General features: G+C 41.5%; 1 protein-coding gene across 2 annotated transcripts; it reads left to right on the forward strand.

The window, feature by feature from the left end:
- Positions 1-462: 462 nt before the first annotated feature.
- Positions 463-24,492, forward strand: clcn6 (chloride channel 6). 2 transcript variants are annotated; one of them, XM_034537643.1, is made up of 23 exons: positions 463-553; positions 1,087-1,146; positions 1,610-1,675; positions 2,212-2,277; positions 2,367-2,433; positions 2,616-2,722; positions 3,101-3,227; positions 3,621-3,688; positions 4,113-4,171; positions 4,288-4,420; positions 6,361-6,474; positions 12,618-12,784; positions 12,921-13,032; positions 13,322-13,451; positions 13,890-14,043; positions 15,142-15,298; positions 15,479-15,585; positions 16,416-16,602; positions 17,113-17,273; positions 22,437-22,593; positions 22,679-22,786; positions 22,877-23,002; positions 23,183-24,492. In XM_034537643.1, the coding sequence occupies exons 1-23, from the start codon at positions 479-481 to the stop codon at positions 23,261-23,263; spliced, it is 2,589 nt and encodes an 862-aa protein (XP_034393534.1). In that variant the 5' UTR covers positions 463-478; the 3' UTR covers positions 23,264-24,492. The 2 variants fall into 2 exon arrangements, with proteins under 2 accessions (XP_034393534.1, XP_034393535.1); XM_034537644.1 differs by lacking the exon at positions 2,212-2,277 and having other exon boundaries at positions 464-553; positions 23,183-23,825.

Here is a 24,492-nt window from a genome sequence, read left to right on the forward strand (position 1 = left end):
GAGTTGAGTTTGACTAATGAATTGATGATGACTTGAATAATTTATATTAATATATTACAAAATCAGCTTGTGAACTAATTACATGGCTTTCTTTGCAATATCAGTGGGGTAATACAATGCATGTCAAGAGTACATGATGTGTTTATGATAGAATAAAGGCTTGTACTTAAATTACGCGCAGGTTTGACTCTTTTGAAGAATCTTCCGCCTTTTGCGTCACGTGAAACTGTAGGGGCGCCCATGATGCATTTAGGTATCATGGGAAATATAAATCTTAACCTAGAAACTATAGTGTGAACAACTATTTAAAAGTCCAATGTCAGGACACAGCGACTACTTATTTGTTATCAAACGAGCTGACAGATGTACTACCCGCTAAATGGGGGTTTCAGGTTGTTGCAGCCATTTTTGATCATTCAGATTTAGATGAACTTGGCGGTTTTACAATACGTGAATGCAGCATGACACAACAGCGAAGATGGCGTGTTGTGGAAACTGTTTTTGTTGCCAATGTTGCTGCAGAGAAGGAGAGACGCGGACGCCTGAGGAACTGGTAATTGCATGTATTATAATTGATTAAACGAGGATCTCTTTATTATTTTATGGTCATATATTTCCCCTCAGAATTCCTCCTGAGCCCTGCACAGTGCCCTCCTCTGGCTTGCTCCACCCGCCGCTCCGAGACTGCGTGCCGGTGTTTTGTAGCTTTTGCAAACCACACTGACCTTAAGTCCATTCAGCATGTACCCAACGTGGCTTCAGCTCGGCATGCATGTCACAAGCAACCGTTTAGTATGCCAAGCCCGGTCTACCTCTCATCATCTTCCACCCCTCAGTGTAGTGATGCACTGTGCTGCATAGACCTGGAGAACATCTGTGTGGAAGCTGATCCAGTTTACTCTGTCAGGTGTTAGCTAAATAAGTCAACTTTTTATGAAAGTTCATAATGATGTTATTACTGCGTATGTGTGTATCTGAAGTCCCGCAAGCATTCAGCTACAGGCGTTAGTTTGTTGGTTTACTTCCCTGTTAACTGTCACTATACTAGTTATATTCTACTTCGAGTATTCCTCTTTTTTCCTCAAGTCCATCCTTGGTGAAATCCGAGATGAAGAAGATGAGATTCTTCCCAGGAAAGATTATGAGGTGAGAAACTTGTAAACACCGCTATTCAGAGAAAGAGCTCCAGTCAATGTGGACAGATTCATGCTGTCCCAGTGAATTAATTGACTGGGTCGTGGTCCATGTCTACTACTTAGTATTCATAATTTCTGTCATATTCATGTAATGTGTTTATGTAACTTTGTAAATGCTGTTCATTCTGTACACATGACATCTATTCATCTGTCCATCCGGGGAGAGGGATCCTCCTCTGTTGCTCTCCTGAAGGTTTCTTCCCTTTTTTCCCTGTGAAAGGGTTTTTTCTGTTATTTGGGAGTTTTTCCCGATCTGATGTGAGGTCAAAGGTCAGGGATGTCGTATGTGTACAGATTGTGAAGCCCTCTAAACGATAATTTGTAATTTGTGATGTTGGGCTATACAAAATAAACTGAATTGAATGAAATTGACTGCAGGTATAGTGACACAGTATTTGCTTTGGCTTTAACAGAGCTTGGATTATGACCGCTGCATCAGTGAGCCCTATGTGGAGATTCTGGAGGGGATGGACAACAAGGTGAGACCAGTTACATGTGTGCTTTGCTGAGTCAGTGCTCAGATGTGGACAACGCTTCTTTTTAAGCTATTCTTCTTCTTAAGTCACATCATTTGCTCTTGGTTTGTAAACTGGCTTCTAATATTTGATATGTGTGTCGCAATAAAAAAACAGACTTCTACGAATAATGAACTCAATTACATATAGCTGGTTATGTTAAAAACAAAATGATTTTAGTTTAGACACAAAGACAAAAAACACAAGTGTAAATATTTATATAGATAATGGAAAAGATTTTGTGGAATAGTAAAACACTTAAGAACCTTAAGAAATATGTAATAATTTATGTTTAAAACATAAACTACAGAAACTAAAATGGGGATATTTGTATTCTGTTGCTTTACACTGTCATGTGACCAAAAAAGCCAGAGGTCTTTGATACAAGTTTGAGGAAAAAAAGAGCCATAGATTTTAAATCTAGATTTCAATTAAAATTCTCAATTTGATATAATATGTACAAATAAATCCATACTCTTGTGTTTTTAATCTGCCAATAGAAAGCCAAAAAGTATGAAGCAGTACGGTGGGTAATGATGTTCGCTATCGGAGTCACAGTGGGCCTGGTAGGTGCACGGGGGTACCTGGGTCTTTCTTTGCTAGGCTCCTACACGTTGCAGAGGTTCATGGAGTGATGCCTTCATGTCTCCTTCAGGTCGGCCTGTTTGTGGATTTCTTTGTAAGCCTCTTCAGCAAGATCAAATTTACTGTGGTTGGTGATTGTATCCTTTGTCAAAATACAGTTTGTAATGTGCTGGCTGTCTACAACTGTGTTAGACTGTATGTATATATACATATGTATATATTATATGTACAATAGATTGGCAGGTCATCTCACTTGTAATTCTAAATAGACAGGGTCCTCCTCAGTAGTGCTGCTTGTTCTACCTTAGCTTAGCTCCAGCTGTAGAGAAGTGCAGTGACAAAGGCTGTCTCCCCCTGTCTCTGCTGGAGCTCTTGGCCTTCAATATGACCTTCGTCTTCATCGCCAGCATGCTCGTCCTCATTGAGGTAGGACTCCGATACGGCAGGTTTTTAAAATTCACATTTTGGTTCTGTTCAGCTGATTTTGATACGTGTGATTTGGACTTGAGCCTGAACCTGTACAGGCAGGTACAGGAGTGTTCCCTCCTGGAACTCTGACAAATAAATGACATTCTAGCATTAGAACTAGCCACTGGTGAAAACACATCCCCACATAACACATATGAGTCAAACACAACAGTACGCTACAGTATGTGCAGTTTATTGTCATCACTTTACAGGATTAAAGTAACATGTTTGACCCCATTTCTAGCTGGTAGGATGTGATATGTTGAGTCATCTTGTCGTACTAGAGAATACACACTAACCTGTAGAACGTGCTACGTGTTTGTTTCCTATTTCTAGCCAGTAGCTGCAGGCTCGGGGATCCCGGAAATCAAAAGTTATTTGAACGGAGTGAAGATTCCAGGAATTGTCCGGCTGAGAACCTTTCTCTGCAAAGCTGCTGGAGTCCTGTTCAGTGTGGCTGGAGGTAAAGTACAAGTACAATATGTAAGAGGGATGTAACTTGACATGGATAGTAATAAGATACAATAAGACACATAGTAAGTAATAAGATGCATATAGACACATAGTAATAAGATACAATAAGACACATAGTAAGTAATAAGATGCATATAGACACATAGTAATAAGATGCATATAGACACATAGTAATAAGATACAATAAGACACATAGTAAGTAATAAGTAATACTGTTCAGAAGGTCACCGTCGGCTAACACAGGAGCAAAGTCTCTTCTTATCTGGATGTGATGTTGCAGATAAGATAAAGATGCAGACGCAGAGCCATCATTTATGTACTAGTGCCAAGGTGATGGGCAGGTTGGTGGACAGGGCCTCTGACTCAGTGTGTGTCCTCTCAGGTCTGTTTGTGGGGAAAGAAGGTCCGATGATACACTGTGGAGCCATTGTGGGAGCTGGCCTTCCTCAGGTACACTGCCACACATCCTCAACACTGAGGAGTACAACTGATTCAGCTAAATTCAGATACAATTAACAAGAGCACCTAGTTTTTCTAATTAACGCTTCCATGCACAGGATTTGAAAATGCCCAACTTTGGCATTTTAAAGGATTCACAAGTTTTCAAGGTTGTCCTAAAACAGTCAGCTGCCAACATGAACGTTGAAATAGGTTTTAACTGCTGTAAAGTATTTGGATTATTCCTCCTTTTCATCCTTTACATTCTACAATCTCTTCCCGATGCACTTTCATTGTATATTATATTATAAAGTATATCTTTTTTTAAATGACAAGGTAGAGTCTTTAAATGGTTAAACAGACACTGATATTGATATGATATTGACTCGTATTATAGCTGAAGTGTGCTCATTACATATGTTTCTCCCTCTATCAGTTTCAAAGCATCACTTTCAAGAGGATCAAATTCAATTTTCCCTACTTCCGCAGTGACAGGTATGGCTGCGCTACACCATTATTAACAAAACGCCGTTCACTGCTTACCCAGAAGTCATAATATGGGGCAAATATTGTCAAGCACAGCTCATCATGTTCTCTTTACTGTTCTTCAGGGACAAGCGAGACTTTGTGTCAGCGGGTGCTGCTGCTGGAGTAGCCGCTGCTTTTGGAGCTCCTATAGGTGGCACGCTCTTCAGCCTGGAGGAGGGCTCCTCTTTCTGGAACCAGGCCCTCACTTGGAAAGTGGTACGTCACCTTGTCCAATGAACACCAAGACAGAAGTTGAAACATTTTGTTTTCAGTAACACTATTCAATTCAATTCAGTTTATTTTGTATAGCCCAATAACACAAATGACAAATTATCCTCAGAGGGCTTTACAATCTGTACACATACGACATCCCTGACCTTTGAACTCACATCGGATCAGGAAAAACTCCCCAAAAATAACCTTTGACAGGGAAAAAAGGGAAGAAACCTTCAGGAGAGCAACAGAGGAGGATCCCTCTCCCCGGATGGACAGAAGCAATAGATGTCATGTGTACAGAATGAACAGCATTTACAAAGTTACATAAACACATTACATGAATATGACAATGTATGAATGGAACTCCAATCCATGAAACAAAAGGAGGTAGAGAGGAGGGGGCGGGGCATCAGCAGGGCCAACACGGGAGGCCGGTTCACCAGCATCAGACACCTCCAGGTCCAATGGACCCTATGAGACGTGAAGTCACAACGACTCCGGGGAGGAAGCAGAGTTAATAAGGTGCAATGGAGAAATGTAAATTCATCCATAAGGAGAGAGAGAAGAGGAGATAGGTGCTCAGTGTATCCTAAAACATCCCCCAGCAGCCTATAAGCCTATAGCAGCATATCAAGGGGCTGGACCAGGGCAAACCTGATTCAGCCCTAACCATAAGGACTATTAAAGAGGAAAGTCTTAAGTCTATTCTTAAATGAGGTGACTGTGTCTGCCTCCCGGACTGAAAGTGGAAGCTGGTTCCATAAAAGAGGAGCTTGATAACTGAAGGCTCTGGCTCCCATCCTACTCTTTAGGACTCTAGGAACCACAAGTAGCCCCGCATTTAGTGAGCGCAGCTCTCTAGTGGGGCAATATGGTACTACAAGCTCCTTAAGATATGATGGTGCATCACCAATCAAGGCTTTGTAGGTGAGGAGAAGAATTTTAAATGTGATTCTTGATTTTACAGGGAGCCAGTGCAGAGCAGCTAATATTCAATTCAATTCAATTCAGTTTATTTTGTATAGCCCAATATCACAAATTACAAATTGGCCTCAGAGGGCCAAAAATAACCTTTGACAGGGAAAAAAGGGAAGAACCCTTCAGGAGAGCAACAGAGGAGGATCCCTCTCCCCGGATGGACAGATGAATAGATGTCATGTGTACAGAATGAACAGCATTTACAAAGTTACATAAACACATTACATGAATATGACAATGTATGAATGGAACTCCAATCCATGAAACAGAAGGAGGTAGAGAGGAGGGGGCGGGGCATCAGCAGGGCCAATGGGAGGCCGGCTCACCAGCATCAGACACCTCCAGGTCCAATGGACCCTATGAGACGTGAAGTCACAACGACTCCGGGGAGGAAGCAGAGTTAATAAGGTGCAATGGAGAGATGTAAATTCATCCAGAAGGAGAGAGAGAAGAGGAGATAGGTGCTCAGTGTATCCTAAAACATCCCCCAGCAGCCTATAAGCCTATAGCAGCATATCAAGGGGCTGGACCAGGGCAAACCTGATTCAGCCCTAACTATAAGCACTATTAAAGAGGAAAGTCTTAAGTCTATTCTTGAAGGATTGTCTGTTCTGCTTTATTTTGTATTCGTAATTTTCTATTCCTCTATTGTGTTCATTGCCTATATGGCATTGTCTCCTTTGCCTCATGTATTTTCTGAAATGTTTACTTGTATTGATGTTGTGTTTTTACCTTGCTTCTATGTAGAGCACTTTGTAAACCCTGTTTTTAAAGGTGCTATACAAATAAATGTATTATTATTATTATTATTATTATTATTATAAAAGAGGAGCTTGATAACTGTCGGCTCTGGCTCCCTTCCTACTTTTTAGGACTCTAGGAACTCATGCTACTCAGAGAACCAGGGTTTCGCAAGTACCCTAAAGTTTTCCTTCCTCAGTTTCTGTTACATTTTGTTTCAGCTCTTCTGTTCGATGTCGGCCACCTTCACCCTCAACTTCTTCCGTTCTGGGATCAACTTTAACAAGTGGGGCTCCTTCCAGCTGCCTGGTCTGCTCAACTTTGGAGAGTTCAAGGTAAAGAGTTCTTCGCTGCTGGTATCTCTTCATTTGGTACAAAATATCTGTTTCAATGTGTCGTTTGTATTCATGTATTTTTTAATTAATTATAAAAGTAATCTTATAACTATTTCATTGATGACAAGAAATCATATTTTAGTAAGATCAAAAAAGCCATTGTCAACCTCACTTTAATCTTCTCTTTCCGCAAAACATTTTAAAAGGTCTTATTAGTGCAATGCAACACAGTACATAAAAGTAACTAATCAGACAGGTGTAGATGTAACAAAATATAAAGACACAAACAGTAAAACATAACAAACTGAGCTTATGATTTGAATTTTGTAGATATTTGTAGTTTCTGTTCATGGGAGTGTATTTTTATGCGTTTGTGTGCAATTATGTAAGTGTTTTGTCAGTGAGTCATGTATTAAAGGGACATCGTGTCACATTTAGAGGGGCTTATTGGCAGGTATTGAATAGAATGCTCATAAATATGTTTTAATCTGTCTATAATCATTTGAAACTAAGAATAGTTTAGTTTTATTTAGCTTAAAAAGAGCCATTTATACCCAGGTATTAAAACCGTTTAAACCCCACTGGGGGCCGAATTACACATTTTAGTTAGACTGTAAAACATTACAATAAACATGAGCAAATATATTGATGTTATCTGATGCAATTAGGAGGTCATTTGTAATCTTCACCAGTGCTGTCTCTGGGCTGTGGTGTTTTCTAAATCCTGACTGAAACTCCTCAAATAAACTATTCTGATGTAGAAAGTCACACAACTGATTTGCGACTACTTTCTCAAGGATCTTAGAGAGGAAGGGAAGGTTAGAGATCGGTCTGTAGTTAGCCAACACCTCTGGATTAAGAGTGGGCTTTTTCAGGAGAGGTTTAATTACAGCTACTTTGAAGGAATGTGGTACATGGCCTGTTAGCAAAGACACATTAACAATATCCAGCAGAGAGGTGCCAATTAAAGGCAACACGTCTTTAAGCAGCCTCGTTGGGATGGGGTCTAAGAGACAGGTAGACGGTTTAGAAGTAGAAACCGTTGAGGACAATTGGTCTAGGTTTATGGGAGAAAAGCTATCCAAATATACACCAGGGCATACAGCCGTTTCCAAGGCCACTCCTCTTGAAGACAGATCGGCAGTAGTTGAGGGCAAGAGAGCATCAATCTTGCCTCTAATAGTTCAAATCTTTTCATTGAAGAAGTTGTAAGAGTTCAAAGAGTCTCGAGCTACCTTGTGCTTGGAAGAAGAAGCTCCGAAGCCAGAGATATATAATAATCATTATTTAATCATAACAAACAAGAGTCATCTGTATACATACATGGTCCAGGCCCGGAAGCGCTCACATGGCTTCGCTTCCACAGTCTCCTGACGTAGCCAACAGTTTCTGTCTGGCGTCACCACGTAAGAGACCAAATTCACGTCTTACAATTAGTTTTATTCGCACTCCATTCGCTGAGCTAAGCTCCCATTGGTTAGTGGAGGTATTCATGCAAATACCTTTCAGAGACACAGCATGCTACGCTGACCAGCGAATAAGACATGAGGTTCACACCTGAAGGTTAGTTCCATTGGCCACTTCAAAGAATGCCTCAAATCGATAAACTAGCGGGGTCAAAGCTCACACTTCCGGTCAAGGACAGGAAGTTCCTCTTCAGAATAAAACCCTATTATCCTGCCTTCAGAATAAAAGCAACATCTCAGGTTTCAATCGGCATCCCTTTAACTATTGTCTAAACAATAAAACATTCATTTAGTCTCATGCATCATACAATGAATCATTACATTTGTCATTAACAAACAGAATAATAAAACAGTGATCCTCTCTTATGCTTCATAATACATTCCTCAGAATATTCCTCAAATGAATTATCATAACTTTCTTTATGTATTAATTTAAAACATAACCTCTCTTATCTACATGTGCAAGTGTATATAAAATCCACTACAACTCAACAAAGTTCATGAAGTCATTACTACTGAGGTCTATAGGAATACACGGCTCCACAGAGCTGTGACTCTCTGTCAGCCTGGCTACAGTGCTAAAGAGAACCCTGGGGTTGTTCTTATTTTTCTCTATTACTGATGAGTAATAGGCTGCTCTGGCATTACGGAGAGCCTTTTTATATGTTTTAAGGCTGTCTCTCCAAACTAAGCGTGATCCTTCCAGATTGGTGGAACGCCATATACTTTCGAGCTTTCGTGAAGTTTGCTTTAGTTCGCGGGTCTGAGGGTTCTACCAGGGAGCAAACCTCCTTTGCCTCACTGTCTTTTTCTTCAGTGGGGCTATCGAGTCTAGTGTCATTCTCAGTGAGCCTGTAGCACTATCGACAAGATGATCATTCTGGGACGGACTAAAGTTAGCACAGGAGTCCTCCGTCACATTGAGACGTGGTATTGAATCAAATGCAGAAGGAATCTCTTCTTTAAATGTAGCTACAGCACTGTCAGTTAGACATCTGGTGTAGAAACTTTTGACTAACGGTGTACACTCCGGGAGTATAAAGTCAAAAGTTATGAGGTAATGGTCTGACAGAAGAGGGTTCTGTGGGAAGACCTCCAAATGCTCAATGTCAATGCCATATGTAAGAACAAGGTGGAGGGTGTGGCCAAAGCAGTGAGTGGGTTTCTGTACTCTCTGACAGAAGCCAATCGAGTCCAACAATGAGATAAATGCAGTACTAAGGCAATCATTATCAATATCCACATGAATATTAAAATCTCCTACAATAATAACCTTATCAGTTTTAAGGACTAAACTTGATAAACACTCTGAAGATTCAGATATACATTCTGAATATGGACCTGGTGGCCGGTACAGTATAACAAATAGAATTGGCTGTAATGTTTTCCAGGTTGGATGTGAAAGACTAAGAACAAGGCTTTCAAATGAGTTGTAGTTTAGTTTAGGTTTAGGATTCATTAATAGGCTTGAGTCAAAGATGGCTGCTACTCCACCTCCTCGGCCGGTGCCTCGAGGAATGTGAGTATTAATATGACTTGGAGGAGTTGATTCATTTAGGCTGACATATTCTTCATGGCTCAGCCAGGTTTCAGTAAGACACAATAAATCAATGTGATTGTCTGATATTAAATCATTTACTAATACAGCTTTAGATGACAGATATCTAATATTTAGGAGTCCACATTTAATTATCTTCTTTTGTTGCACTGTTGCAGTAGTGATGTTAACCTTTATGAGGTTATTTTGTATGACTCCTCTTCTGGTTACTTTTGATTTAACTAATTTAAGTGGCCGTGGGACAGACACAGTCTCTATAGAGTTAAGGTTAAGGGTGGGTAATTGCTCCAATGGAAGTGCAGAGAAGGGTGGAAGACTACAACTCTGCTTCTGCTTCCTGATCTGAACTCTGGGTCATGGATTAAGTCCGCTAATCAACTTGGCCATGTTCGCAGAAATGAGACGCGATCCATCCCAAGTGGGATGAATGCCGTCTGGACTCATCAGATCAGGCTTTCCCCAGAAAGTCCTCCAGTTATCTATGTAGCCCACATTGTTTGCTGGGCACCACCTGGACAACCAGCGGTTGAATGACGACATGCGGCTATACATGTCATCATTGATCAGATTGGGGAGAGGGCCAGAGAAAACTACGGTGTCCGACATTGTCTTGGGATAAGTACACACCGATTCCACATTAATTTTAGTGACCTCCGACCGCCGCAGTCGGGAGTCATTACCGCCGGCGTGTATAATAATCTTACTGTAACTACGCTCATCTTTAGCCAACAGTTTTAAACAAGATTCAATGTCGCCCGCTCTGGCCCCCGGGATGCATATGACTTTGGGCCCTGGTTAAACATATTGTCTCTGCAAACTGTCTCCTTATTCTTTATTACAGTTTAATGTATCCTTATCTTTCATACTGCAATAAAGTACTTTTCCTACTTCTCTGAAAAAAATGTTGGTCGTCCAGAATCGTTTAGTTAGGATTGCTACCCGATCACAGTCTCACATCTCAGCTGCTCCTTTATTTCACAAACTGCAGATTCTTACTATTTATGACATTAACATTTCTTTAACTTGCATTTTCATGTATAAGATACTTTTAGGTGAAGGAAATATTATTGATCATTTCAAGACCTTCAATTCAATTCAATTCAGTTTATTTTGTATATCACAAATCACAATATCACAAATCACAATATCACAAATGACAAATTTGCCTCAAATTTGCTTTACAATCTGTACACATAGAACATCCCTGTCCCAGGACCTCAAAAGTTCAAATGAATTAAACTTCAAAGTGAATTCACAGATTCATTCTTACTCAACTTGTCAATCTTCACATCTTCACCCTCCTAAATGACTAGCAGAAGTCAATTCTCTATTAGATTTCGGGGAAACCAAATTATGGAATGATTTTTCCCACCTAACAAAGAAATGTCATTCTATAAAATGTTTCATAAATTGCCTAAAAGAAAGTCTAATTGCTGTTAGGGATCAGTGTTCATGTCTTTCTTTAGCTGTTGTATCAACATGTTGAGCTGTTTCACTCATGGGGACTTGGAGCATTCCCATTGCTTAGGAAATGCCACAGGACGCTAGAATCCACTTTCACATGCACACACACGCTCACACATGCACACACATGCCTACTCAGACTCGATATAAGCTTGTTGTCTAGCTTATGCATTTTTGTAATTTTGTAACATTTTAAATATTATATAGGTGGAGGCTTCAAATAAGCCCAGTTGGCTTTTGGTCTCTTCCTGCACTGTGATATTCATTTATCTCAGTTGTTGTTTGAATTGTGCAAATAAAAAAAAAGATAATCATCCTGAAAGTGCTTTTTTTTTCATAGGCAAACCTGGAAATTCAACTTTTGCTGTCTTTCATCTGTATTTACTCTTAACCAGTAACACATATAATAATATTTACACATCTGAACAAAAGCACACATGGTTTGCCTTTATTATAACTGCAACATTATTCAAATAGCCTTTGTGGTTGCAGAGATACACCCTTTTTAGTTTGGGAGTGTTATTTCGTGCAGAAACCTAGAAAATAGGTCGGGGCTTAAAAAGGTTAAAACAGGCCCTGGTGCTAAATAATTAAAGATTGGGGTATTGATAATTCCCCATAGTACTGGTGCGTTTTATTTTTTAATGTTTTGGTGTCATTTATTATCACGCTGCAGCGCACATCTGCTCTGCTACTCCAACTACACACACACATAGACACACACATGGACACGTCTATACATAACACACACACACACATAGACACGTCTATACATAGACACAAACACACAAATAGACACACACATATAGATACATCTATACGTAGACACACATAGATACATCTATACATAGACACACACATAGATACATCTATACATAGACACACATATAGATACATCTATACATAAACACACACATAGATACATCTATACGTAGACACACATAGATACATCTATACATAGACACACACATAGATACATCTATACATAGACACACACATAGATACATCTATACATAGACACACACATAGATACATCTATACGTAGACACACACATAGATACATCTATACGTAGACACAAACACACAAATAGACACACACATAGATACATCTATACATAGACACAAACACACAAATAGACACACACATAGATACATCTATACATAGACACAAACACACAAATAGACACACACATATAGATACATCTATACGTAGACACACATATAGATACATCTATATGTAGACACACACATAGATACATCTATACATAGACACAAACACACAAATAGACACACACATATAGATACATCTATACGTAGACACACATATAGATACATCTATACGTAGACACACACATAGATACATCTATACATAGACACACAAATAAACACACACACACAAGATACATCTCTACATAGACACATATACATATACATTGACACAAACACACACAGACATACATAAACACACACACATATATGTAGACACACTCACACACACATACAGTAGACACACACATACACACACTGATTAACTGTGATGATATGATGGATACACGCAAGCCAAACTGTCATCAATCTGATTTGATTTTCATTCCATTCCCTCACCTGATCCACTCACAACCACTTTAGTGTAACCCTGTTGAACTGCTCTCCAGTGCTCAGATGGAGATAAGAACTGCCATCTGTGGACAGCAGTGGACCTGGCCTTCTTTGTCCTGATGGGGGTGGTGGGTGGCCTGCTGGGGGCGCTCTTCAACTGCATGAACAAGATCCTGGCCAAGTATCGTATCAAGCACATCCACCCCAAGGCCAAGTTCATCAGGTGATTGCTCCGTGACCTGTTCACACAGGAAACAGTTCATCTGCATCCAGAACATCAACGATAGCAACTGTCTTCAATATCAGCTGTGATGTTGACAGTAAACATTTGGAAATGTAATTTTAATTCAATTTTCCAGAGTTCTCGAGAGTCTGCTGGTTGCCATGGTGACGACCGTGGTGATATTCGCAGCTTCCATACTGTTGGGCGAATGTCGCGACTTGTCCTCCCCCTCAACCCAAAACACCACGGTAACGATGAGCTTCTTTCTTTCAACGTCACAGAACTGAGCACCTGGGTGACTATGTGTCATAATTCTGAAAAGCAGAGGCTAACTCAATCAAGGGACAGTAACTGCTTCCATTTTCTGTTGCTTATCTGGGTCCAGGCTTCATTTAATCAATCATATTGATTTCATATACCGCTGGCTAGTACGGATAACAATGTGATTCTAGGTTATGTAGTCCCTACTCATTTTCCATCATATTTCCACACTGTAAGTTGAGATGAAAGAAAAAACAAAATGAGTTTTGTTTTCAGCTTTCTGGCGGTGAGGACATCAACTCCACCATTCGACAGTTCTTCTGCACCAACAAGACGTACAACGACATGGCCACGTTGCTGTTCAACCCGCAGGAGGCCGCCATCCACCAGCTCTTCCACCAGGACGGTGAGACCAGTGCACACACTCTTTGTTAGTTTAAGAAACCCCTCCCTTGAACTTCCTGGCACATAAGACATAGTTTAATTTAATTTTTTGTATTTTGTCTGTAGTTTAATCAGGTGGTGTTTTGCTGGAATTATTAGTATTATTGTCATAAGAAAGTCAAACATGTTATAGATATCACACCCTGCAGACCTTTTACATTGTTGATATGCACTTGCCCTTTACACAGAGCTGCTTGTAGTGATACAGCCAAGCCCGTTTCTGCCAATCAAAACGTGGCACAGTAAATTCAATTTGTGAAATGGCAAAATCCCTAAATATTTTTTCCATTTTAGATAAATGATACAAATTGAATATGAATCATAATGTATCTTTCCATGGTCTGTGTGAGTGCTCCCGGCTTCCTTTAGCTCTCCTTCAGCCTGCTGCTCTTCCCATCAGGTACCTTCAGCCCGGTGACTCTGTCAGTCTTCTTCCTGCTGTACTTCCTGTTGGCCTGCTGGACCTATGGGGTGTCTGTGCCCAGCGGCCTCTTTGTCCCTTCCCTGCTCTGCGGGGCGGCTTTTGGACGTCTGGTTGCCAACATCCTCAAAGTGTAACAACCATGTTTTGCTCATGTTCTAATGATTAATGGCTATGAAATATCAAAAATATCAAATGATTTCACAAATGACTGGTGGAGACCAAAAAGCCACTTGAGCCTGAGGTTCCCCAATAACAGGACAGGTTTATATTAATTTATATGGTCCAATTAATGAGAAATTAAAAAGATATACAAAATAAAAACCAACACGTTTTGTTTTTTTAACAGAAAAATCGGGGATTCAATAATATATCATCCACATGTACATGCTCTAAAAACACAACTCAAACAACAAATAAAAGATCACGAAAGTATTCTATAAATCAGTTCGCCATAAATGACCTCTGACGGCACGTGTCCGGTCCAGCTGATCCGTAGTTCGGTGCTAACAAACAAAGTGAGATAGCAAAAAGAAAGAAGATCTCTTCCTCACTGATTCCACACATAACCAGCAACATAAATCTCTTTATCGATTTATAGTCAGCAGATCTCGCCTGAATTCTCTGTACTAAATACTCTAATTTCTTTTCTGCTTCACTTTATTACAGTCAACCTTTGCAGAGAGATTCATCACATATTGTACTATGATTTAGAGGTTTAAACATGCAGCTGCATCGTTCCAAAATATTTTCTTTCCTAAAAAGTGACGAACCTGAAACTTTTTAATCTGTGCTGCCAACTTCATTTACTTTTAACCAGTAACATATAGACTGATATTTACATATCTGAACAAAAGCTCAACATTATTATTGTAATTAATTATAACACCAACATTATTCAAATAGCCCTTGTGGTTGCAGAGATCCACCCTTTTTGAGTTTGGGTTTTTAAAGGAGAATATGTGACTTACATTCATCAGGTGACACGAACACTCCTAATGAGTCAATTAAAAATCCCAAAAGACAAAACAAACACCCATAATGGGTGAGAGGGCCTGGTAACCTCTCTGCTGGTCCTACAGGTCCACAGCCACATGGTGGAATCTGCTGACTGGATGATTTTCATTTACTCTGTTGGTTTAGTCTTCACCACTCATAATCTCACTGCACATTCCACTCACCCTCTCACTGGAGAGGTACTGGTTCTTACTGTGTGTCTGTCCTCTGTTAGGGAACTGGGAATGGACATCTACTCTGGGACCTTTGCTCTCATTGGAGCTGCTGCCTTTCTCGGAGGCGTGGTCAGAATGACCATCAGTCTGACTGTCATCCTCATTGAATCCACTAATGAAATTACATACGGACTGCCCATCATGATCACTTTAATGGTACTGTGATGTTATATATTTCAGCATTTTCTACCATCGACCACCGTTGCTGTTTTTTTATTATAACAACAATATGAAATGAATTCATGTTTGTCTCTATTAGTCTTGAGAAGTGTGTATGATGCAGTCATGTACTTCCTGTTGTGTGTATGTGGTAAATGGTTTTGTGTTGATCATCAGGTTGCCAAGTGGACTGGAGATTTCTTCAACAAGGGCATCTATGACATCCACATCCAGCTCAAAGGAGTGCCGCTGCTGGAGTGGGAGACTGAGGTTGAAATGGACAAGTAAGACTGGAGGCTCTCTTTACAGCAGGTGTCTGTTTCACCTGTAGTCTTCAATCAGAGTGATGGTGTCCATGTGAAGACTTAGTGGGATGACTGTGTCTCAGTGGTGAGCAGGGTCTTCCTTCAATCAGAGGGTCGGTGGTTCGATCCCTGGCTCCGCTAGCCCATGATGATGTGTCCTTGGGCGAGAAGCTTAATCCCAAAATATCTCCAGTATCACCTTAGCTCCTCCCATCAGTGTGTGAATGGGTGAATGATGTCATGTAGTGTTAAAGTGCTTTGAGTGGTCGTAAGACTAAAAAAGCGCTTTACAGTACAGGTCCATTTACCATTTAGTTGGCCACTAATATACAACCAGCAGCAGGACTGTTGGGGTGTTTGAAACCGACACACTGAAAAGAGATCAAGGTCAATTAAACTGTCCTTCCTCACGATGAACTCCCTCAGCACCATCCCTTCCTGCCAATCCAAAAGCAGCAGGTTACCGGGGGCAATGACCGCACGCCATCTGCTTTTTACCAAGTTTACCAAACTAGCCCATTCTTTGTTTCAATACAGGAATACAGTATATAGTTTCATTCCCAGTCTGTCTGTTTGTGTAGAAAAGGCAGGATGTTTGAGCTGCTGTCTTCATGTTTGAAACTCCTTTTTCTGATCGCACCCTTTTGGCCTTGCTAGAGCGGCCATGTGCTGAGTTGTTGTCTTTACTTTTGTAGTTCCCCACTTATCTAGATGTGGCATTGGGTATCAGCTCTCAGCAGCTCCAGGACAATAGTTTCCTCTTTACAGCCCCATACTGGCTGAATTTCTGTTTCCCTCATCTGATCAAGGCTGACAGCCAGTGATATCATGGAGCCCAACTTGACTTATGTGTACCCCCACACCCGGGTCCAGTCTCTAGTCAGCATCCTGCGCACCACCATCTACCACGCCTTCCCTGTGGTCACTGAAAACCGTCAGAACGAACGGGATTTCATAAAGGGCAACATCCTGGTCAGCAACAACATCCGCTTCAAGGTATGTCCTGTGCTAGTTCACATTTTTAGCCACCAAAGCCCAGAGGGATTTGGACAAAGAGAGTGAGTGTCCCGCCCAAGGACATTCAACAGGCAGGAATGACCTTGTGCATGTGAAACATCTTTCTAATGATGCTGCCACCCTGAGCAACAGTGTGTGTAGTGTGATCAGCACTGGACCAAGTTTAAGAAGCTGTCTCCTCAGATTAGACAGTCCTACACCAAAGCAGCACTGCATTTCAATAGCATTTGAACGTGTAACTAGCCTTCTTAATAAGGAACAGCACATGTTGAAACAATCCATTACATTTTCTAATGAAATCAATCGATGAAAAAACAAACTTTTCAGTGAATTATGAAAACAACCATTTGCCATTCTCATAACTCATACCATGACTTTTGTCCTGGAATGTAGGGCTCATTTAATGTGCTGATGTTAATTTAAGATTCTCTTGATGATGCCAGTGTTTGTGGATCTGGGTCTAGACTTATCCTCCACTGTCGCATCTAGAAATCCAGTGTTGTGTCACGCGCGGGGGAACAGCGGCGCCGCTGCCAATCCATGAAGTCGTACCCATCCAGCGAGCTGAGGAACGTCTGTGACGAACAGAACGTGGTGGTCGAGCCAGCAGAGGAGGGGGAGGACCTGCTGCAGCAGATGTTAGAGAGGAGGTAGGTCACACACACATGCAGCCTGTAATGTATGACACATGTTTTATGTAGTCATAATTAAATGAAAAGATTCATTAAAAGGGAAATGATTTAGCCTTTAATAACTGATTGAGTTGTTTTTCATATTAACATTATTGTCCAAGCTACATTCAAATCAAATCACAACACAGAAAACAAAGTGAAGAGGTGTTTTACTGTTGTCCAACAGAGAGCAGCATAGACTTACCATTATTTGGGAGTTCTTCCTGATCCGATGTGAGGTCCTGGGACAGGGATGTCGTATGTGTACAGATTGTAAAGCCCTGATCAATGATGACATGTATAGCCGCATGTCGTCATTCAACCGCTGGTTGTCCAGGTGGTGCCCAGCAAACAATGTGGGCTACATAGATAACTGGCAGACTTTCTGGGGAAAGCCTGATCTGATGAGTCGAGACGGCATTCATCCCACTTGGGATGGATCGCGTCTCATTTCTGTGAACATGGCCAAGTTGATTAGCGGACTTAATCCATGACCCAGAGTTCAGATCAGGAAGCAGAAGCAGAGTTGTAGTCTTCCACCCTTCTCTGCACTTCCATTCGAGCAGTTACCCACCCTTAACCTTAACTCTATAGAGACTGTGTCTGTCCCACGGCCACTTAAATTAGTTAAATCAAAAGTAACCAGAAGAGGAGTCATACAAAATAACCTCATAAAGGTTAACATCACTACTGCAACAGTGCAACAAAACAGGATAATTAAATGTGGACTCCTAAATATTAGATATCTGTCATCTAAAGCTGTATTAGTAAATGATTTAATATCAGACAATCACATTGATTTATTATGTCTTACTGAAACCTGGCTGAGCCATGAAGAATATGTCAGCCTAAATGAATCAACTCCTCCAAGTCATATTAATACTCACATTCCTCGAGGCACCGGCCGAGGAGGTGGAGTAGCAGCCATCTTTGACTCAAGCCTATTAATGAATCCTAAACCTAAACTAAACTACAACTCATTTGAAAGCCTTGTTCTTAGTCTTTCACATCCAACCTGGAAAACATTACAGCCAATCCTATTTGTTATACTGTACCGGCCACCAGGTCCATATTCAGAATTTATATCTTAATTTTCAGAATTTTTATCAAGTTTAGTCCTTAAAACTGATAAGGTTATTATTGTAGGAGATTTTAATATTCATGTGGATATTGATAATGATTACCTTAGTACTGCATTTATCTCATTGTTGGACTCGATTGACTTCTGTCAGAGAGTACAGAAACCCACTCACTGCTTTGGCCACACCCTCGATCTTGTTCTTGCATATGTCATTGACATTGAGCATTTGGAGGTCTTCCCACAGAACCCTCTTCTGTCAGACCATTACCTCATAACTTTTGAGTTTCTACTCCCGGAGTGTACACCGTTAGTCAAAAGTTTCTTCACCAGATGTCTAACTGACAGTGCTGTAGCTAAATTTAAAGTAGAGATTCCTTCTGCATTTGATTCAATACCACGTCTCAATGTGACGGAGGACTCCTGTGCTAACTTTAGTCCGTCCCAGATGGATCATCTTGTCGATAGTGCTACAGGCTCACTGAGAATGACACTAGACTCGATAGCCGCACTGAAGAAAAAGACAGTGAGGCAAAGGAGGTTTGCTCCCTGGTATAACCCTCAGACCCGCGACCTAAAGCAAACTTCACGAAAGCTTTAAAGTATATGGCGTTCCAGTCTTAAAACATATAAAAAGGCTCTCCGTAATGCCAGAGCAGCCTATTACTCATCAGTAATAGAGAAAAATAAGAACAACCCCAGGGTTCTCTTTAGCACTGTAGCCAGGCTGACAGAGAGTCACAGCTCTATGGAGCCGTGTATTCCTATAGACCTCAGTAGTAATGACTTCATGAACTTCTTCAATGAAAAGATTTTAACTATTAGAGGCAAGATTGATGATCTCTTGCCCTCAACTACTGCCGATCTGTCATTAAGAGGAGTGGCCTTGGAAACGGCTGTATGCCCTGGTGTATATTTGGATAGCTTTTCTCCCATTAACCTAGACCAATTGTCCTCAACGGTTTCTACTTCTAAACCGTCTACCTGTCTCTTAGACCCCATCCCAACGAGGCTGCTTAAAGACGTGTTGCCTTTAATTGGCACCTCTCTGCTGGATATTGTTAATGTGTCTTTGCTAACAGGGCATGTACCACATTCCTTCAAAGTAGCTGTAATTAAACCTCTCCTGAAAAAGCCCACTCTTAATCCGGAGGTGTTGGCTAACTACAGACCGATCTCTAACCTTCCCTTCCTCTCTAAGATCCTCGAGAAAGTAGTCGCAAATCAGTTGTGTGACTTTCTACATCAGAATAGTTTATTTAAAGATTTAGAAAACACCACAGCACAGAGAGAGCACTGGTGAAAATTACAAATGACCTCCTAATTGCATCAGATAAAGGACTCATCTCCGTACTGGTCTTGTTAGACCTTAGTGCTGATAAAGGACTCATCTCTGTACTGGTATTATTAGACCTTAGTGCTGATAGAGGACTCATCTCTGTACTGGTATTATTAGACCTTAGTGCTGATAAGGGACTCATCTCTGTACTGGTATTATTAGACCTTAGTGCTGATAAAGGACTCATCTCCGTACTGGTATTATTAGACCTTAGTGCTGCGTTCGACACCATTGATCATGACATCCTATTACAGAGACTGGATCAGTCGATTGGCATTTCAGGTACCGCACTAAGTTGGTTTAAATCCTATTTATCAGATCGATCTCAATTTGTAATTGTAAACGATGAAGCCTCAATGACCACCAACGTTAATCACGGAGTTCCACAAGGTTCTGTGCTTAGACCAATTGTATTTACCTTATATATGCTTCCTTTGGGCAACATTATCAGGAAACACTCCATAAACTTTCATTGCTATGCAGATGATACTCAATTATATCTATCGATCAAACCAGAGGAGACTAACCAGCTCGCTAAAATTCAAGAATGTCTTAAAGACATAAAAACATGGATGACCTGCAACTTCCTGATGTTAAACTCAGACAAAACTGTAGTTATTTTACTGGGCCCTGAACATCTCAGAGATCAATTATCTGGTGATGTGGTTTCTGTAGATGGCATTTCCCTGGCATCCAACACCACTGTAAAGAATCTCTAGTTATCTTTGACCGAGACTTGTCCTTTAACTTCCACGTTAAGCAAATCTCAAGGACTGCATTTTTTCATCTACGTAACATTTAAAAAATCAGGCACATCTTGTCCCAAAAAGATGCAGAAAAGCTGTTTCACGCGTTTGTTACTTCCAGACTAGATTACCGCAACTCCTTATTATCAGGCTGCTCTAATAAGTCCCTTAAATCCCTCCAGTTGATCCAGAATGCTGCAGCTCGTGTACTCACAAAAACTAAGAAAAGAGATCACATGACTCCTGTATTAGCTGCTCTGCACTGGCTCCCTGTAAAATCAAGAATCACATTTAAAATTCTTCTCCTCACCTACAAAGCCTTGATTGGTGATGCACCTTCATATCTTAAGGAGCTTGTAGTGCCATATTGCCCCACTAGAGAGCTGCGCTCACTAAATGCGGGGCTACTCGTGGTTCCTAGAGTCCTAAAAAGTAGGATGGGAGCAAGAACCTTCAGTTATCAAGCTCCTCTTTTATGGAACCAGCTTCCACTTTCAGTCCGGGAGGCAGACACAGTCACCTCATTTAAGAATAGACTTAAGACTTTCCTGTTTGATAGTGCCTATAGTTAGGGCTGAATCAGGTTTGCCCTGGTCCAGCCCCTTGATATGCTGCTATAGGCTTATAGGCTGCTGGGGGATGTTTTAGGATACACTGAGCACCTATCTCCTCTTCTCTCTCTCCTTATGGATGAATTGACATCTCTCCATTGCACCTTATTAACTCTGCTTCCTCCCCGGAGTCGTTGTGACTTCACGTCTCATAGGGTCCATTGGACCTGGAGGTGTCTGATGCCTGGTGAACCGGCCTCCCGTGTTGGCCCTGCTGATACGCCCCGCCCCCCCTCCTCTCTACCTCCTTCTGTTTCATGGATTGGAGTTCCATTCATACATTGTCATATTCATGGAATGTGTTTATGTAACTCTGTAACTCTGTTCATCTGGTCACATGACATCTATTGCTTCTGTCCATCCGGGGAGAGGGATCCTCCTCTGTTGCTCTCCTGAAGGTTTCTTCCCTTTTTTCCCTGTGAAATTTTTTTTTTGGGGAGTTTTTCCTGATCCGATGTGAGGTCAAAGGTCAGGGATATCGTATGTGTACAGATTGTGAAGCCCTCTGAGTCAAATTTGTTATTTGTGATATTGGGCTATACAAAATAAACTGAATTGAAAATTTAATTGAGTTTGTTGATGGTGGAGAAGAGTGTTTTGGGGTTGCTGGAGCCAGATTGGATGATGGAGGAGTAGTGAGAGGAGCGAGTGGTGTTGAGGGCATCTTTATAATGTTGTGGAGTTTGAAGGCATCAAGGTGAACAGTGAGTTTTGTTGGCAAGATGTTCCAGTTGACGGGCCTACACTTTGAGGTGGCGAAGTTGGTCAGTGTACCAGGAGGCGGAGTGGGTCAAGGAGACGAGTTTGGATTTTCTGGGGGCGACGACATCAAGACAGGAGGAGAGTGCATCACTATAGTAATTGACCAGGGCGGTGGGGGAGGCAGTCGAAATATTGGCAGAGGCAGAGACGGTGGCAGCCAAGGTGGAGGAGAGCGAGGGGAGGTTGATGGTCTGGAATGTTATGGTGCGACTCTGCTTAACATGGGGGGTGGGGATGTCTATGTCCAAGGAGATGGTGAGGTCAATGTTGGTTAGATTGCTGATGGTAAGGCCGGAGGTGCAGACCAGTGTTTGTTCTTTTTTATGGGTGGGAAAGTTGACATGTTGGGTGATGTTGAAGCAGTTAAAGATGTCCAGTATCAATTGAAATACAATCCATATGCATTGTATTTCAATTTATTTTTTACGCAATTGAAAAAAACGCAATCCATACTTCAACAAAAGTAGAATAATCTAAATATAATATGTGATAATACAACAAATTATATTATAAAAGTTATTACTGAATATGGCCATCATTTCTGTCAGTGTCCCAGTAATGCGATAGCCCTCCCTTAATTTTTGTATTGTTGCTGTCTACGTGCAGACATGCCCCCTACCCCAACCTGTACCCAGATCAGTCTCCAAGTGAGGAGTGGACCATGGAGGAGCGCTTCAGACCACTCACCTTCCACGGCCTCATCCTGCGCTCCCAGCTGGTCAACCTGCTCATCAGAGGGGTCTGCTACACTGAAAACCAGTCGGTCTGTTCCTCTCACACAAACACACACACACACACTCACACATGCGCAAGTCTTTTTCAAGACAGTTTTTTTTTTGTCCTTGCAGAGCGCCACTCAGCCCAGGTTGTCCTATGCAGAGATGACTGAAGATTACCCACGTTACCCTGACATCCATGACCTGGACCTGGGCCTGCTCAACCCCCGCATGATAGTGGTACAACCAGTCTAAATACTAAGATCTTTTGATATTTCAATATAAATGGAAATATGAGTCAATACAAAAAGATGTTCCCTGTGTTCCCAGGATGTCACCCCCTACATGAACCCATGTCCCTACACGGTGTCGCCCAACACCCACATCTCCCAGGTGTTCAACCTGTTCAGGACCATGGGGCTGCGTCACCTCCCAGTGGTTAACGCTGTCGGAGAAGTAAGTAGTCATCCAAAAGAGTTGATGGAGGTTCTAGTTCCTCCAGCTGGATTTTAAAGGCTGAAGTTTTTTAAATCAGTGTTTTGATCATTAACACAATTAAAAGCATTCTTATGTTTCAGTCCAGCATACTGTGGCTAATGTGGTGTCTGGTTCATTATTGTCTGCCATCTCTTTCAGATTGTTGGAATAATCACAAGGCATAATTTGACCCACGAGTTCCTTGTGGCCAAACTGCGGCAGCACAGCATCACTATTTGACCAGACTCTGGACATCTGCTGCCCTTCCAACCCAGACTGTCCTAGTCCTGGTCCTGGTCCTGGTCCTGAGCCTTTGTCTCTGTCCATTCGTAAAAAAGCTTGCACACATTCTCTGCGGTACAATAGGGAACACAGTTCTCCTGTGAGTGAAACCATTCTGTTGTATTTCACAAAGGTCTTACATCTCCACAGTTGAGGAACCCGGCTTCAGTAGCAGGACTGGATTCATAAACCGGGACCACTTTAATAGAACCATATTTGTTTTGACTGTATAGAAAAGGTTTTACACTTCACAGATATCCCCAAACAATCCATATGATAATTCATGAGCACTTACTGAGAGGACTGGCTCTCCTCTGACACAACCCCCGATGATCTGATAGCATTAAGCTTCAAACATGAGCCACCTCAGCAGTTCTTTCAGTGAGTCACAGGGCGACTGTGTCTCAGTGGTGAGCAGTTGTCGTCCTTCAATCAGAGGATCGGCGGTTCAATCCCCGGCTCCGCTATACCATATTCAATGTGTCCTTGGGCAAGACACTTAACCACAAGATGCCCCCATAGTTCTACAGTGTGTGAATGTTAGTTAGTCCTGATGTGCAGGTGGAACCTTAGCTCCTCCCATCAGTGTGTGAATGGGTGAATGATGTCATGTAGTGTTAAAGCGCTTTGAGTGGTCGGAAGACTAGAAAAGTGCTTTACAGGACAGGTCCATTTACCATTTACAGTGTTATCGCAACTCAATAGTTCTCAAACCCTTTTTCCTGTCTTTAGAAGCCAACACCAAGTGCATGTGCCCTCCATCCACACAACTCAGTTTTTATCAATTGTTACAGATTTGACTGACATTTATTTGTTATTCTTTTTGAAAATCAGGTGAGCAAGATAGCCTCTCTAGCAGCAGCTCACTTCCCTACATGAATCACATGCGTTGAACATCCACACAGAACTGGAGAGAGGTATTGAGTAGCCACGCGTTGGGTCATCGACCGCTGCTTCTGCTGGTGGAAGACACAATAGACAGTCAGCTTTGCAGGCAGAGCTTGGAATGAAGAGGTCATAGCCCAATATAGCTGCCTAGCCTGCTGCCTACATAAAGAAAGCTCCAGCAGCTTGTTGATCGTGCTCACTGGAAACATCAGAATCTTCCTTTTGATGCTTTATTGTTGTTATCACTGTAGCACTTTTTGTGTAACCACCATGAATACACAAGCATTGTTTTGCACTCA

Source organism: Cyclopterus lumpus, chromosome 7 (genome assembly GCF_009769545.1).
Source record: "Cyclopterus lumpus isolate fCycLum1 chromosome 7, fCycLum1.pri, whole genome shotgun sequence".
Classification (NCBI taxonomy): domain Eukaryota; kingdom Metazoa; phylum Chordata; class Actinopteri; order Perciformes; family Cyclopteridae; genus Cyclopterus; species Cyclopterus lumpus.

What these genes read in the sequence shown, in the direction of transcription:
- clcn6 (XM_034537643.1), top strand. Translation starts at nt 479, where the DNA reads ATGGCGTGTTGTGGAAACTGTTTTTGTTGCCAATGTTGCTGCAGAGAA. An exon ending in TGGAGGGGATGGACAACAAG is followed by an intron (nt 1,676 to 2,211) that starts GTGAGACCAGTT and finishes ATCTGCCAATAG; the next exon opens with AAAGCCAAAAAGTATGAAGC. An exon ending in CCATCATGATCACTTTAATG is followed by an intron (nt 15,299 to 15,478) that starts GTACTGTGATGT and finishes GTTGATCATCAG; the next exon opens with GTTGCCAAGTGGACTGGAGA.